Source organism: Larus michahellis, chromosome 8 (genome assembly GCF_964199755.1).
Source record: "Larus michahellis chromosome 8, bLarMic1.1, whole genome shotgun sequence".
Taxonomy (NCBI): Eukaryota; Metazoa; Chordata; class Aves; order Charadriiformes; family Laridae; genus Larus; species Larus michahellis.
The window spans coordinates 16,072,902-16,089,711 of record NC_133903.1 but is presented as its reverse complement, the minus strand read 5'-3'; the positions used below and the strand labels follow the sequence as shown (position 1 = coordinate 16,089,711).

Below are 16,810 nucleotides of genomic sequence, written 5' to 3'. Positions count from 1 at the left end.
TCCTGTATGGCAACATCTCTGTGGGGCACACAAGAAACCAAGGCACTGAACTCATCCAAATCACTGGGGAACAAAACAAGAATAAATGTGAGGCACTCCCCAAATCAGCTTTACCACCAAGGCCTCTACAGTGGGGAGCTGTGCCTTGAAAATTCAAGCACTGGGCAAAGCCGTTTAAGGAAATGTTTGATGAAGAACCCATAGCCCTGCAAGGGAGAGCGCTTCCGCGCTGTCCTCCATAACAAATCATTGCTCTCCACTGCCTGCTGCCAGAATCACCCGGTCACTGGTTGCCTCCCGTTCCAGCCACCCCAGCTGGGTTCAGGAAGGGCAAAAGCCCTGCTGGGCCCCTCAGCGCTTGCCATATCAGTCCATGCACATGCCCTTCTCCTCTTTGCTCAAATCTTCTCCTTGTCTGGGCCCACCATCATATGGGGTTTTGCAACTAGGCATTTCTTAATTAATTATCAGCAACCGTGACAATCAACCCTGAGTCTTCAATGTTCAGGCTTGTGCAGTTTTTCTCACCCTATAATTTGCTAAAAATTTAGCAATACCAATTTTAATATTTAACACCAAAGCACTATATCCTAATATTGACCAGACAGGAGTAAAACAAGCAAATGGGCTGCAACACAAAAGAAAGGTGATGGCCAGGGACCTGAGCATCAACTGTCTCAACAGTGAACATAGAGGTATGAATAGTCCTGAGTCACTTCTATTTGTTTCACGGTGCTTTGTTGCCACCTGATGGCCTGATGCAAGACTACAAGAATGACATTTAAAAAGGCACATTCTTTTTTAAGAAAAAGATGTCTTGCATTTCATTAGATCCGCAGATAGTTTTAAAAAAAGCTTTTCAGCTCAAAGTCTTTTCATGCCCTGCTAACACAAGTCTCTAATTTACAGGTGATAAATTACTTTTCTTCAAAGTGACAGCAATAATTGCAATATATGCAACAACTATATTTTATTTGTATTTAGAAGGAATTTCTCTTTGTCTTTTGCAATGTCCTTCCTTAAGGTAACAAGGTATCTGAAAGATAATGGTGTCATCAGGCCTGGAATGGCCACTAACACGGTAATGCTGGATTGCTTGATCCATCCACCCTGATGTTCCCCCACTAGCCACAATAAGCACTCCTGTTGCCCCTCAGCCTGGCCCTCCTGACTACAGAAGCAGGTTTGCCTTGTGAGAGATAGTCAATGTCCTGCTTCAGGTGTAGTGTTGAACCACAGGGATGCCCAGCAGGCACCCCGGACAATCCTTACCACATGATTCGCACATGTTTTTGTCCCTTTTCCCGTTTCTCGAGCCTGCATTTCTCTGTCCTTCCCTTACCTTTCTCCGCTCCAATCCCCTCTCATTTAAACAATTCACCCCCAATTATCTTTTTCCTAAAGGTCTTAGTTTTCCTTCATGCATATCCAGCCTTCATATTTTTGACACCCTTGCCTAGCTGATCTTGAACCTATATAGTATTAGCAGTGCTGTTGGTCTTGCAAAGCTCTGCTCCTCCAAAGGTTCTCAGTGCTCCCTCCAGCCATCTCTGAAGTCTGTCTCTTTCTCACATGATGCCTCCCTAAGCACTGGTGAAAACCCATGCCTCATGGTGCTGTCTGTAAGTTTTGCTGGCACTGTACGTTGTTATTTGTCACATGCAGCAAATTACTATGTTGTGTCCAGTCATTGTCAACATCCTTTTCAATGAGTGTAACCTCAGGTCGGGGCCTGCAGCCCTAAAGGCAATTTTTTCCCTGCTCATTCCAGCTGGTTTAGCCACGTAAGAAGCTCTTACTGGCTGCTTAATTTCTTTTAAAAATACTGAGGCAAAAATACTGAGGCTGAAATGTTTTGGAACTAAGGGACTGGGCTCTACATTTATTGCTTTGGTCCAATCCTGGTGGCTGAAGGGTGGGCTCTGCCTTGGGACTGTCGATGTGGCTGGCAGAGGTAAAGGGAGCATGAGTTAACTCGTATCTGGTCATGGGTATGGATATGAAGGGATAGTATAGAAACTGGCGGTTCTCACCTCTGCTTTTTATGCAGATGGCTGAAGGTGCTACAAAGAGGACCGGAGCAGGCCACATGCTCATCATATACAACACCTTTGGTTTGCGGCAGCTTTTAGACACATACAAAACAATGTTACTTATCAGCAGTCTGAGGAAAGTGGCTCTGCTTAGAAGATCTGTTTCCACAGGCTGTTTTTTTCTATCTAGGGTGCTCTAAAGTGTTTCTTGAATCCACAGTCACAGAACTTCTTCTGAGGGCATCACACGCACCATCAGATCGCATTGTTCAGCTTCTTCACTGCCACACAGTATCAGCTGTGCGGGGGCCTCTGATACTTTCTGTAAAACAAATGCATTCACTCAAACACCCCCAGACTGATGAGGTTGCCTGTCTGTCTTCTACTTTTCCCCACAAACCCTTCCTCTCATCTTTCCTGCCACAACTGCCCAGAGACCCAGTGCTCAGGAACCCACAGCCACAAAAGCTGCTGCCTGCTTTCTCCCTTGAACTTGACAGCACATTTAAGCTACTGACTTAAACGTATTCCTCCCGAGTGAGCGAGAAAAGAGGCTGCTTTAGATGATTGGTTTCTCCTCACCAAGGAGTTGAGAAGCTCAGCTAGCACCAAGGGACATGGAGCAGTGCTGCCAATGACATAGCTGTTTTGTTCAGGGAGCAGCTGGTCAGGCAGGGTTAGTCCATGCCTCCCAAGCTGCTTCTCCACAAGCCCCAGGAGCGTTGTCCCTGGTCAGGGCTCGAAGCGGAAGGCAGTGACAGCCATGCAGCCATCTCATATGGGCTGCTTGACCCCTGCAGCTCAGCTCATCACACTGGAATGAACAAGGTTCCATATGCATGTGTGTGATTTTTCTGCCTGCCCCATGCTGCCATGAATACCCAGCACCCTAAAAACCAAGAAAGCACGGTAAAAAAGAGTTACCAGTGTGGCTGGCAGGACAGCAATGGGGCAGCAGGAATACTGAAAGATTTTACTTGTTTTCCAGGTAAGGAAAGGCACGGTCAAAGCAGCCACAGCGACGCCAGCAGAGGAGATGAGGGCAGTAACCAGCCACATGGATGTGCCACCTAGAAATAACAGAAGCAGTAAAATTTCTCAGAGAGACTGTGAGGACAAACCACAATGCAGTCAGCCTGCACCCTCTGCGGCTGCTCTTCCCACCCACCCTGGTGAGATCCTTTGTCAGCACACTCCAGGAAAGGATACCAGTGCAATGGGGCCGTGCTTCTAAGTCTTCCTTTTTTACCTCCCCCAAGGAACAAATGGGCAGCACATTTGCAAACAAGACAGGAGATACTGCCTGGAAACAAAAGGAAGAGCTAGATGCTGGGGTATCCTTCTTGGGCATGACTACACTGGGGGAATAAGAAGGCAGGCTGGCTGTTACCTTGTGCCCTCACGCACTGTGTCTGGCTGAAGCTGCTGCTTCTGTTGATTGCCTCGACGTATGTCTGAGCTTTTACACAATAATCAGGTCCCGCCTCCATGGTGTCCAGGTAAACCACGGAGTTGACCTCTTTCACCACCTTCTGCTGCATCTGCCACAGGCCCAGGAGAGAGAGCATCAGAACAAAGGGTAAGGACCTAATTGAGAACAGGAGTCCTAATATGATCCTAGCTCAGACTTTGCTGGGAGAAAAGGAAAGAGCAGCAGGAGATGTCCAAGAGGACTATGTGAATAAAAGGAGAGAAGGAGAAAAGCAGCAAACAAGGAAGCATAGTGGAGTGCAGAATGAGACCACACGCATCTAGAAGGTTAGGAGGGGATGGAAAGAGGGAGCTGTGAGCCAAAGAGGCAGAATGATCTGACTTTTTTGCTGGGATACCAAAACCATGCTGGTGCTAGCATGATATGACAGGAGTGCCAGAACCATGCTGAGATAGGGGTGTGAGAGCTGTGCCATGACTGGAGCACAGAGGGGGGGTGGACTAGATTAGTAAGGAGCGTGTGAATTTGGTGTGTGCAATTGTAATACGCTTCAGCAACTCTTAAACAGCATATGAACACCAGTACATTACTTTCTTGCAATAAATAGGACTCCATTAACTGCTAGCAAAAAAAAGTTGCTATTCCCAATCTCCCCAGTCATGAGAGGACAAGTAACAATTAGCTAGTTGCTCCTAATTCTTGCTGTGTTGCAGATGCAAAGCCTGCATTCACAGAAGGCCTGATTAGCCTCCAGCATCACAGACATACAGACACATCCAACAGGGCCATAGGGCTCTCCTGGCAGGGCGAGTCCTTCTCTCCATCAAAAGATCCTTCTCCACTGAAATGTGATCTTGAGGGCCATTAGTTCAAAAAGATTTCAAGGACAAAATCAGGTCAATGACTACCCAGGGTGTGTAATCTCTTGCAAGAATATTGAATCAGTCACATCAAATGTGACAATTATTAAAATAAAAATTAAGAGTCCCAGCAGAGAACTGGACATGTACTGACCTGCAAACCTGAAGCTTGTGACAGTCCAGTTGGTAGAAACTATTCTGAAGTTTGGAATTAATGTTTAGGTGATTAATAACATATACTGAAGAAGAGTTAACATTTTATTCATAAAAAGCAATCAAATACAAACCTATATGGTTCTTTCTAAGGTGTCAGAAAGCTCGTGGACAAGGTTGATCTTAGAATCATAGAATGATTTGGGTTGGAAGGGACCTTAAAGATCATCTTGTTCCATATTCCCTGATCATCTCCCCAACTTCCCTGGGCAACTTGTTCCAGTGCCTCACCACCGTCACAGTAAAAAATTTCTTCCTAATATCTAATCTAAATCTCCCGTCTTTCAGTTTGAAACCGTTACCCCTCACCCTATCATTACACTCCCTGATAAAGAGTCCCTCCCCATCTTCCTGTTTATTTGAACTACTTGTTTACTTGGATTTCCAAAAGGTAGTAAAAATCTATTTCAAAAACCCATTAAGCTAACAACCATGGGATAAAAAGGCATCAGAGCTCTGAGTGCACTGATCAGGCTGTAATGTTGCTGACCAGCCCTGCCTGCCCCCCTGCCCCATCTTCACCCTCCTGTCCATGGCCTTCAGTCCAGTCTGAGCTATGCTAGAGATGTGCCTGTCTCCAGACCTGTCTCCAGGATAGACCTTTGTTAAGCACATTGCAGCCTCGTCCTCCAGCCCTGTCTCCTTTTTGCTCCTGGCCAGGATCTCTGGACAGACCCTGGGCCTGGTTTATTGCTTGCCGTGTCTGGGGCTGGTGATGGACCCAGTCACCAGTACCTGGTTCTGCCCACTGTGGTCAGACCATCTGGGTCTGTGCCTCACGGGGGGGGCGCTGCTTGCACTGGGATCACCCTTGGCTCCTGGCTTGCCTGCTTATAGAGTGCAGCCCTGCTCCTGCTGATAGAAGACAGACTTTTGTACGGTTAAATTGCTAATCCTTTCTCAGAGTGAAAGGAAGTCATGGTGGAGACTGATGCAGATCTGTGCTCACCACCATATTACTACATGTGATCAGTAAGAAAAATGAAAACTGATGCATCCTCATGGTACTAAAAAAACACTTCAGAATAATAAAGACGACGGACAACTGTGAAGAACTGCAGGAGGATCTTGTAATAAAATGACAAGTGAAATTCAACACAGATAAATGCAAAATGAAGCTCATGAGAATTATTCCCCTTCATTTTTACAGTCAGTGACTGGACTTCAAGTCAACCATCAGAAACAGGAACTCGGGGTTCAGGTTTTGTGGAAAAGTCAGCTCTGTGGTAGTCACCCATATTAGCAATTTCTGGGAAAATAAGAGCGTGCAGACCTGTTTTGTTCTATTGTGCTAACCCATAGTGCTCCTGGACCTTGAACTGTGCAGGTTTACTCCCTGCCCAGCTTGGTAAAGGCAAAAATAGCTGCAAGGGGTTCCACAGGGAACTACTAATTAGTCTGTGAGTCCTTGGCCTGGAAAAAGATGCACAATATAAAACTATTAGAGTGGTGGGGAAAGTGAATAGGGAATAACTGTTCTCTTTCTCTTCCCTAAACCAAGATTCAGACTGCACAACAGTTAAGCTGCAGAACTCCTGACTACAGGAAGCTGTACATGCTAAAAGTTTACATAGCTTGAAAACAAGAACAGATAAATTAATGGGGAAAAAAAAGTTCATCAAAGGCTATTAATGATACCATTTCTGGCTCAGGAATTTCCTGGAGCTGTGTCTCTGAAATCTCAGAAAATAATCATCTAAGTGTAATTACATGCAGGCTCTCCTCTTATTATCTTTCTTGGTCATCTCCATTGCCAGAGAGGAGATACTTGGGTTGATGGTCCCATGATCTGACCGCTTTCACACTTTTATTTTCTTAGGTGCCACGTAGCCACCAAGTATGCAGGAGAAAAAAAAAGAAAAAAGATGTCTACTGAAAAAAGAAGGACTTGAATGGAACATAAATTATCACTGCTTCAGTATTACCCAGGTGTAAGCAATGCCCTCAGCTAAGCAAGTTACAGCTCGCTGTCAAAGTCAAGCTGTTTTACAAAAAACTGTGAAAAAACTGTCAGCACCTCAGTGTGACACCTTAATCTTGGTCTGAGTAAACCAAATGATGTTCAGAGAAGAAAGTCATCATAAACACCGTCAGTTCCTGACTTCTGTTTTCTTTCAATAGTTAAGGTCCCTGTGGGGATTCCTCTTCCCAGAGAAAGAAATGTGGAAAGAACAGACAAACTTCTCCACAGGCATTAGAGCAGACTATGAGTATGTGCAGAGGACTGTGGCACACATTGATTCCAGGCAGGTCTTCCAGCCTCACAGCAGGAGCTTGGATTGGGAAACAGGTCCTGGGCAATGTTTGTAAGCTTTCACTCTAAGTGTGTGGGCTCTCTGTTATTGCCCAAAAGCCGAGGGTAAAACTCACCCTACTCTCCTGGCCCTTCTTCCAATAGAGAACAAAGAACTGAAACGCAGGCCCCATGTCTTCCAGCTCCACTAGTAAATGACACCCATCTGCTATGACCTTCATCAGAGGTGGGGTCAGGGAGGCTGCCAACACAGAGAGAGCACCATTGTCACGTTAGAGGCAACCCTTAAAAACTGTCTTCCTTTTTCCAGCTAGGAGAGGAAGGGAAGCTGCCATCATGAGCACAGTAACATTAATCTGGAATAATAGCTGGTTGCTTCAGTGGGGCAGAAACTTCTCTCTGCTCTACCTCTCAGTATGTCTAGATACAGTAGCAGACTTTGAGCAGGAGGAGGACCGTGACTGGCATTGCAAACAGGAGTTTGGTAATAGCTGAGTTGCACAGAACTTGAAAGGTTTTGAATTTTCTCCAGTGGAGGAAGTGTCTGGCCTGAGGGTCCCATGTGATCAGCAGCAGCAGAACCAGCTGGGCAACCAGAAGTTGAGACACTAGATCACACCAGTTCTGCTCCTGGGCGTTAGCTTAACACTAACATACAGAATAGGAGCTGTGAAACCATAGCTTCTTCATGGGAATTTTGGCAGTTACTCAAAGGTGAAGGAAAAGCAATATGAGCCTCAGGATAACTCTGGCAGTTCACATAAATCCTGATTTTCTTTTAGTATCTATGTGGTTTTAGATAGACTCACACTGATGACCTGCTGTGACTTAAGTTTTTGTAAACGTATGCAAGTAAGTCTAGGCGATTTTCTTCATGCTTACTTTGATATTCAAAGCTTGGTTCAGTCTGGGATTCTGCTATGAGGGGTATTAGTGAAACAATCAGAATCAATCAAGCATGGCTGAAACTACACACTCTACATTTGTGAATTGGGAATCAAGGCAGTACGGAGATCGTATTCTACTTCACTACTTATCTGTGCCTTTCTTTACCACTCTCGTAGCTGAAACTGGTTTCAACCTCCTTGCTTTCAAGAAAGGAATGAGAGCAATGTATAGGCACATACAGAAGAGTTGTTGTTACTAGAATTTGCTCTTACATCCAGTGAATTGCCATTAATACTGAGCAACAGGAAAATATAAGATCTGAGTATATTCATGATGAATGTGCCACGAATGGGAGGCCTGGAAAACTACTTTATACTTCTAAATTAAAAGCTGAGAATCTCCTTAACACAGTGTCTCAAAATAAAAAAAAAAGTGTTAACATGATTTGGAGGTTAAAAATAAATATTGGACTAATGTATTAACAAATGGACATTGCAAGAAGCAATTACTAAACAAACAGGAGCATTTATATTTATCTCTGTGCTGGCACACTGGATACGAAGAATTTGAATTTTGACAAATGAAGAAGTAAGACTGACTGAATAGTTAGTTTTAGGAGGATCTTTTAAAAGTGTTTTCCATGTGTTATTATGCTTTATGTGTATCTACACCTAAGACTTTGACACTGGAGCTATTTCATCTAGAAGTACTGTGGACTGTTCTGATGCCCTGACTGTCTATGAACCACATACGGAACCTGTGGGCTGTACTTTGAATTCCTTATTTCCTCTCAGACTCAATGACAGGTTTCCTAAGAGATGCGAAAGCAGGGACAAGGGAAAGTGAGCAGTAAAAATGGATAAGGACAAGAACTTACAGTGACTTTTCTTTCTCCTTTAAACATTTGTCCATATATGCATATTCACATTGCAGCCCATTGCAAGCTGTATCCCCTGAATTTTCACAGCTTAGACAGAGGATTCTATTGAGGTCTCTAAGACACAGGAGCAAGTTGTCAAATACTTCACTGTACCATGAGAAAGTTGATGCTTTTCCTCATGAATAGGGTCAAGTTAAGGAATATCCTTCCCCAATCTCTGCCTGACAGTGTGGTCTGTGGCTCCATTCTGTGCCACCATAACTGCTGGAAAAGGGAAGGATTTTTCATCTAAAGCACTGTCTAGAAAACACTTCTACACCAAGAGACATACTCACCAACTTAGGTGGCACTTCTGATGGTGCTGCCTTGACTAAGTGCTCTGTGTGAGTGAAGACTGCTCACTCCTGAAGTAGTAGATAACTTGCAATGACAGATAAAGATCAAGACAACTCTGGTCTCAGACAGGCAATTTCTTCCCTGGCTAAAACTGATGACTGCTGCCCATCCCCAACTGAGAGCTGCACTCTAATAGTGACCTCAACAGAGGTTTACCACCACAGTTGGTTTTTTTTGCTGGAAGCAGTTGACTACATGGCAGAGAACAGGTAATGATTCCAGAAAACCACTGGAAATAGTATGCTAATTTTAGGCCACAGCAGATCCTTGGGTTGAGCTTGGTCTCAAGCTTTGCAGGAGTTGGAAGGATATGGATAAAATACCCTGCATTGCTAGGACTGCAGCAATGCTACTGTTTCCATTTTTCTTTCCTCTTCTGAGGTTACTTCATATATCTGACAACATGGGAGGAGGGAATCATGTCTGGAAGGGAGTGGGATTTCGAGGATAGAGGGTGACATGGCTGTTTTCTAGGGTAAGTGCTTCAATAGGATCGGGTTCTGGACCCTCAGACGTGACTAGATGACATGGATTAGATGGAGTACTGGCAACAACCCTGATACTGATCAGAAGTCTTTGAAATCAGCGGCAAGAAAAAGCCAACCCAACTTGCCAAAAGAAATGCCTGGAGTCTTCTTACTTATCTGTGAAGCCCTTGAAATTCAAGCCCTGTAAATTCAGCCCTGCTTCAGGAGGAGCTGATGTCCAAGAACACAGCATGGCTGTCTAAGACTGAAACATCCCAACCCAGCATGAGAGGAGCTGAGAAGTAGGACATGCTCTGTGCATTTATGGGCTTTGTGTGATGTGCGTAGTACACAAACATGTCCTTGAGCAATCCCTCAACACCGAACTCTGAGAAATTAACATGACCAATACAGCTTAAGGCAAATAGCAGGACTCACTTGTGATGCGGTTGAAGAAACCTTTCAGCGTGCCCCACTCTGATCTTCTAGCACCAACATCTGCCCTTACACGCAGGTTATAGGCCACAGTGGCTGAGATATCCTCTGTGATGTTACACACGGTGGCTGTGATGAGTGAACATTCACAGATGGGAATCCAGCTCTCATTGGCGTACTCTCGTTCATACTCCCTGAGGAAAAGAAAGCAGACAGGCAACAGTCTGATAGGAGATATATCTGTGACATGGGCTAAGACTGCTTGCTAGTTCTTTCCTGGTAAAACCACTACTGGGATACACTGGGGCTGAAATACCAGGAGTATATGAAACCAGCATGGGTGTATTTTAGATCTTATCTAGAGAAAAGCTCCCAGACCAAGCTTGTTCATGAGCCAAATGCAGCATGATACTGTAGGAGGTGTGGATAGCCAACGCAGTGTTGATGCATCAAATCCTGCCCACTCACTTGACTTGATCATCCCTGGTAAACCAGAATTCCAAAGCCATACTGTGATAGAAGTCATAGCTCAAGATGTATCAGAAACCTCCTGTAATGTGTGTTAAATGTTTAAAAGATTAACACTGAATAAATCTCAAATGTTTTCTCTTTCCTCTTCTAAATAAACTAGCAACAGGTAGTCTTCCTAACTTTTTAATTCTTTGGATAGAAGCTGCTTTCATATGTGGGCTTAATGCACACCTTGGATTACTCAGGTATCTATTAACCTGTAAGCAGTCTCAGCATCAGAGCGAAAGGATTTCTTTTCTACGACTTGTGCTCAACAGCGCTGGAGAATCAAACTTCTCTTACACCTGTGAGCTGAATAGTGCTCCAGACATCCAAACAGTGCAGGATTTTAAGTCTAAGTAAACAGTGTTCAAAGAGCAAAGAAGAAGAAAAAACCCAGAAGTTACCCCTGAAACTCAACAGAGTATCTCACAGTTTCTCCCCGGACGATCACAGGACTCCAAGTTAAGAAGTGTTTCATGTTGGTAGAAAGAATAGAGATATTCTGAGGTGCTGGCAACAAAGCATCTTCACCTAAAATTCCCAGCAAAAGACAAAAAAAAGAAAGAAAGAAAAAAGGTATATGAATGTACTAGGAAAAAAGCTTAGAAGAATAATGCAAAACTGTGTTTTGCATCAGAAATACACATGCTTCATTTCACTACTGTCACTTCAGTGTTTGAAGGCATTTTACAGAGAAGAAGAAACGACAACCAAAGAGCAAATGACAGGGCAGTTAGGCTGGTGCTTACAGAGAGGCAAAGGATGTCTTTTCATTATTTCAGAGTTCTTCATTGTATCAGTAAAACATTGAGAAAAGGTCAAGATTTTATAAAGCCATCCAATTCCATTTTAATGAAGTCAAGTGAACTCTATAGACTGTTCCAATGGATGCCATGGTTTGAAATGGTGCTATGTCGTTCCAGGCTTGACTGGACTGGACACTGTAGAAGATCCTAGCTCTGGTACAGTTTTTTCACGTTGCAGGATTCTAATAAGGTAAGTGCTTGTAGGCTGTAATCAAAGTACCTTTTAATAGAATAAACTTATTCAATGGACTATAAATGAAATTATTACATTACTCTCAGATCGTCAAAGCATAAGTATGGGATGGTACCTACAGTGTAGTTAATTTTATCTTATGACATCTTAATGTAAAATCCTTAGCAGTGTTTGAACCAGAGCATAGAAGGCAGGATTCCCCATGGACACACCCTGCACTACACTGTGGGAACGGACTTATCTCTGTTCTGCTACTTCCCAGTCCCAAGAAAATTATATTCTCTCTGCACAGCAGGGAACGGTTCCCAAGGAACCACTGGAAGGGTGGAATGGATGGAGCGCTTTCAACCAACCCAGTATAGCAGTGGTCTTTTCAGCACTCTCCCAGAAACAAAGTAACTGTTCTATCACAATATATCTATGTTACCTAAAGATTATTTCCTAATAATTTTGTTTAATTACACTGGTTTCACTTAACAAGGTCTATCTTCCATTAGTCTTTAGCTGGTGTCTTCTTTTAAGCTGCATTTACAAAGTTAACCAGCTAATGTCAGTTGTTTTACACAGGATCAAAACCAGGTTGACAAGTCCATGAGCACGTTTGTTTTCATGACAAGTATTCTTTTAAAGCATTAGAACAACATCAGCCATATTTCTGCCCTTAAAATATTCCCTATTTTAAGTATTCCTATCCTATTCCTATTCCTAAAGTATTCCGATCTTTATGAAATCACTAACAATGTGGAGAACCTTGATGCCAACTCTGTTATAATTCTTTGGCATAAGTTATATGGTTCTGTTGACACAATGCTCATCCATTCTTTAAACTAAAAGTCAGGTATCTGTGGGATGAGGAGCTTTCTTCCTTGCCATTTAGATAGTGGAAGAGTCACTGTCTGCCATATCAGCAATTCTATCGCTTCTGGCCAGTTAGGTGTTCATTCTACTGTCAAGGCACTTTTTGTCTGTTAAAGAAAAAGAAGTCTTTATTGACCTTCATTGTGCAGCTCAACCACCTATTTGGTCTCTTGTGTTCTCCTTGCTTCTCAACATTTAGACTGTGTGCTACTACTTTTCTTTGTACTCTTGGTTCCCATGTAAATCTGGGGAGTTGGCTTACCTAAGTGTGTGAATTACACAAGAGACTTCAGTCACATGATCAGACACTCGTTTTTCCACAGGACTCATACACACAATGATGTTCCGGGTCTAAACAGGGGTGAACTGCATTGGAGTATTTCCTAATTTTTTAAGTCCTTGACTTTCGGACTTTTTGGATATATATTTTTTTGTATTCAACAGTACTGAACCCTATCTTATTAAACTGTCTAGAAAACAATTTTAAAAGAAGGCGGTAGTTCTGAATTGGACTATCTACCTTTTAATAGCTAAAATATTATTTTGTATGTGGTTGAGACCAATCTTCATTTCCTGGCTATGCTTCACTTAGTACACTGGTTTGCCGGTTTGCTGGCAAAACCAGTGACTCTTCTATTGGCACAGTGAGACCTGTCACCTCTCTTCAGCTGAACCGCAAAAGTTTGTACCCAGACACTAAGGTTTCCTTTTTCCTTTCATTAGGAAAAACTCTGGACCTAATGACAGTGTATGTGTCTCTATTAAAAATGTTCACTGATTTAGGTTTCTGTTTGGTATTAATGCATTTAGGATGGGCACAAATTCTGCTACTCATAAGAATTCTTCTCTAAGAAAAATAAGATACATAAAAACCTAATACTTGTGTGTTACCTACAGAGCACATTTGCTGATTTTTACAGGGCCACATACCTTCTGTGGCAAAGCTATAGCACACAGCAGCTATTCATTCAGTGCCATGGAGTGTCTGCAATTTAGTGTCAAAAAACTACGTCTCCAGTACTGCAGGTAAGACAGCGGTGTTGGGGCATAGTGTTACGAACATATAGATCATACTAGTTTGGACATCTGCCTTCAGATGAAGAGAACTGCATCCCTAGAGAAAGATATTATTTACCTTTCATAATCATAGAATATAGAAACAGATATCTGTGTGGGTATAAGTATACATATATATGTGTGTGTGTGTGTAGTTGTTACATGTAAAAATTATAAGATTTTCTGCTTGTAAGGTTAAATAATTAAGTAATCATGAATGAAACTTATGATTCAGCTTTGGTATGTGTCACTTGATTGTATGTACAGAGATGCTTATAACTGCACAACCATGCCATCCTGCAAACACAGTGGAAAGACCACAGGACCAAATTAAAACGGTGTAAAGCTAAAACTTGAGATCCTTTCATAACTTAAAGAATCTACAGTTAAAAAAAACCCAAACCAACATTTTTGTAATCAAGTCTAGTACATTTGTCCATCTTACTTTTCAGTTTAAAATGACTTAAATAAACCCTGATAAAATTCCATTGCTCTGGGATAGATTTTTATACCCTTCTTTCTCAGTGAATATAGAACACAATGGTACAGAACATCATTACCTGCTGTTAGTTCATCACTACCATCACCACTACTTACTGTTAAATGTAAGTGAACACTGCAAAAACATTAATAAAATTACCTCCTCATTCATAATAGCCTCTCCTTTCAGGGGCTCAACAAACACAAGAAGAAACAGTAACTCCAAAATCAATGTTGCATAGTGTTCAGAAGTGCTTTACCTCATCTATGCTTTTTCTGGCATGCCCCTTAAAATTTTATATACAGGCTGAGAAATCCTTCCTTATTGCTGTGCTGATAAGCATTGCCTTTTAACTTCCAAGCATTGTACCATTTAATCTCCTTTTTCTAATCTGGAGGACAACAATGTCACCAGCTTCTTGTATCTTTGAGCATGGTCTGCCTGTCTGCATTTGAAGAAATTCCAGTGAAGGACAATCTGACAAGGTAATTCTGAACCCTAAATATTCATAGAATCATAAAAAATGAGTAATGTCTGTAACACCCTAAAAAGCTGAAGGAATTTCTTTGTAAGCTAAATGGTGAAAATGAAAGCCATGCATCTTAAACTCCTAGAAACATAGCATTTTAGACAACAATAACAAATTACGCTAAACAATCTCTTTAGCTATAACTCTAACCTGAAGGCTCTGGGAACATCCCCTCCCTCATTTACCAATTGCACAAACTCACTGCGAAAGGCAGGGCTCCAGTACATACACCCTTGCCTGTTTTTCTCCCCAGCACCCAGGATACGAAGCCTGGACTCCCAGGCTCGACAGCAACACACTGTCTTCTAACCTGGTGTGTGCTCTGTGCAGCCACAGGGGCACATTTGGACATAAACATTCTATCAAAAAATGTTCTTTGCTCGAAAAGGTGACTAGGACACAAATTTTCATATTCAGGCCATGGCCAAGAGAATGGGAGACCCAGTGTAAGTTACCCCACTTTTCTCTCCTACTGTCTGTCACAGTGTAGAAGACAAAATTGGACAAGTATGCAGCTGAGCAAGGCTGACAGTCAGTACACACAGGTAACATGGCTCCTGTGCAGAAACGTCACAACTAGTCAGGCCTTAAGCAAAAATACAGTAAAAATAACCCCAAATTTCTTTAAAGAATAGTTGCCCAGCTTTGCCACCTTTTAAAAAGCATTTGTCATGATCTTCCCTATTCCACAGAATAAACTTTCAGAGAACATGCAACTCGACACTGAGCCAGTGGTTTCCGTATCTAGCAACTAAGAACTATAAATAATGATTGAAAGTGTTTTGCTGGCCAAGGAAGTTACAGAATTATTTTTTCTGAGGCAGAGAACAAAGTGGAGCAAGACACAACCTGAATTCAGGAGCTAAGATAGCACATTTAGAAATACAGAACTGAGCAAAACTGGAGCATGCTGGCAAGCCATGTTTGCTTTCTGGAAGACTGACCATTGCAAAACCACTGAAGTGTCATTAGGAGATCTGAGGCCAAACTCCTTCTAGGAGATGTGCTTGGAGCCTGGCATTTACTTGAAGAAGCACGTTACAAATTTCACAACCTCCTCCCAGGGTAAAGGAGACCCTCAGTGAACATTTTTGAGCTATTAATTAAGACTTTATACCCTTCCTCTCTGACCCCGCACCCACTCCCCACTCCACAGGCAGGACAGCCCCTGGGCTCAAAGAGATCAGCATTAAAAGAGGACTTGAAGGTTCAGCTTCTGACAGAACAGCAAAAGAGCAGAGACAAATACAGTATTAGTAAGTTAACTTCCTTCAAACTGAAACTCCCCTTTAGATTTCAGAATTGACTTGCAGAACATAGAATTTATGAATTGTCTTCTTCCTTTGCTTATTCTAGTATTAATTATAGACAAAGAATTAAAATTCAAGATCACCAGACATCATACTATTTGGCTTAAGTTTTGTAGAGGCATTTCTAACAAAAGGACAAAAGCCTTTTTGTTTCTCACAACCCCTTCATATTCTGACTTAAGTCAACTGAAGATATTTTAGCCATTTACCTGTGAGATTTGGTGCAATCAGACTGCCGAGGAAGAAGAAGATGAGCTTTAGTGACATTTTGCTCACGCTTGTCGCCTTTTCCTGCATTCATACCCTGTTGCACAGCCCAGAAATTTCCCTTTGTCGACAGAGCGCCCTGTCTGAGCCAGCCATGATGCCAGCGAAGTGAAGACTCCAGGGGAATATTGTAAACACTGCTTCTCTGCGCCAGCGCCAAAGACGTACATACATTGTTTTTAAGGGTGTAGTTACAGGGAGTGCCTGGGCACTTTGATGCCAGCATTTCTTTACAGGTCTGTGCAACTGCTCAGCTAGATGGCATAATTCTGTTTCACTTAGTTAGCAATTATTTGTATTAAACAAAAACATTATAAGGAGAAAACACGATTCGTTGGATATTTCCATGTAGTTTATATAGCTGTAAATGCTCATTTTTCTGCTCATCACCCAAACTAGATAAATCGCGATGCTTTCAAGCACCAGGAAAGTTCCCCAGTATTACTAAGGCCTGCCGGTAACCACAGAGCTGCCACGAAGGACTGGTGTAGAACAGCGTGCCTCTGGGCTGGCAGGAGGAAATTCTGTGCTCCAATTTATCTTCAGTTATCATCTACTGTTTTTACGGCAGCTGTGTTGGGTGTGTACCAAGGAGGATATTCTGTTTTCAGGTATGATTCAGTGCATTTAACAGTATTAGCAATGAGATAATATGCTTCTGCTGGGAAGCAAAGTAAGTATTTGCAGAAGAAAGGCAAAATTTGTCAGTTGAAAAAAAACTGTTCTCTTGTTGTACCGAGAAGGTATAAATAAAGCAATACTGAGTTTTGAGCTATCATTCAGTTAGGCCTGGGCAGCATATCTGATTCTTCACTGGTTTATATCTTGTGGTGCCGTAAACATGGGGATGTATACACTCTGATTAAATATTCAGACATGAGTTAAGAAGTATCTCAAAACCCACATGATCTGTATTGAATTATGCCTCATACCATGCAC

The 16,810-nt window shown here is 42.5% G+C and overlaps 1 protein-coding gene across 1 annotated transcript; it reads right to left on the bottom strand.

Annotated features, from left to right (window-relative positions):
* Positions 1-2,253: 2,253 nt before the first annotated feature.
* On the bottom strand, positions 2,254-15,871 carry IL20RB (interleukin 20 receptor subunit beta). Its single transcript, XM_074597839.1, has 7 exons — positions 15,814-15,871; positions 10,776-10,902; positions 9,862-10,052; positions 6,909-7,033; positions 3,424-3,574; positions 2,958-3,103; positions 2,254-2,355 (listed from the first exon to the last, which is right to left on the bottom strand). The coding sequence occupies exons 1-7, from the start codon at positions 15,869-15,871 to the stop codon at positions 2,254-2,256; spliced, it is 900 nt and encodes a 299-aa protein (XP_074453940.1).
* Between the last annotated feature and the right edge of the window lie 939 nt (positions 15,872-16,810).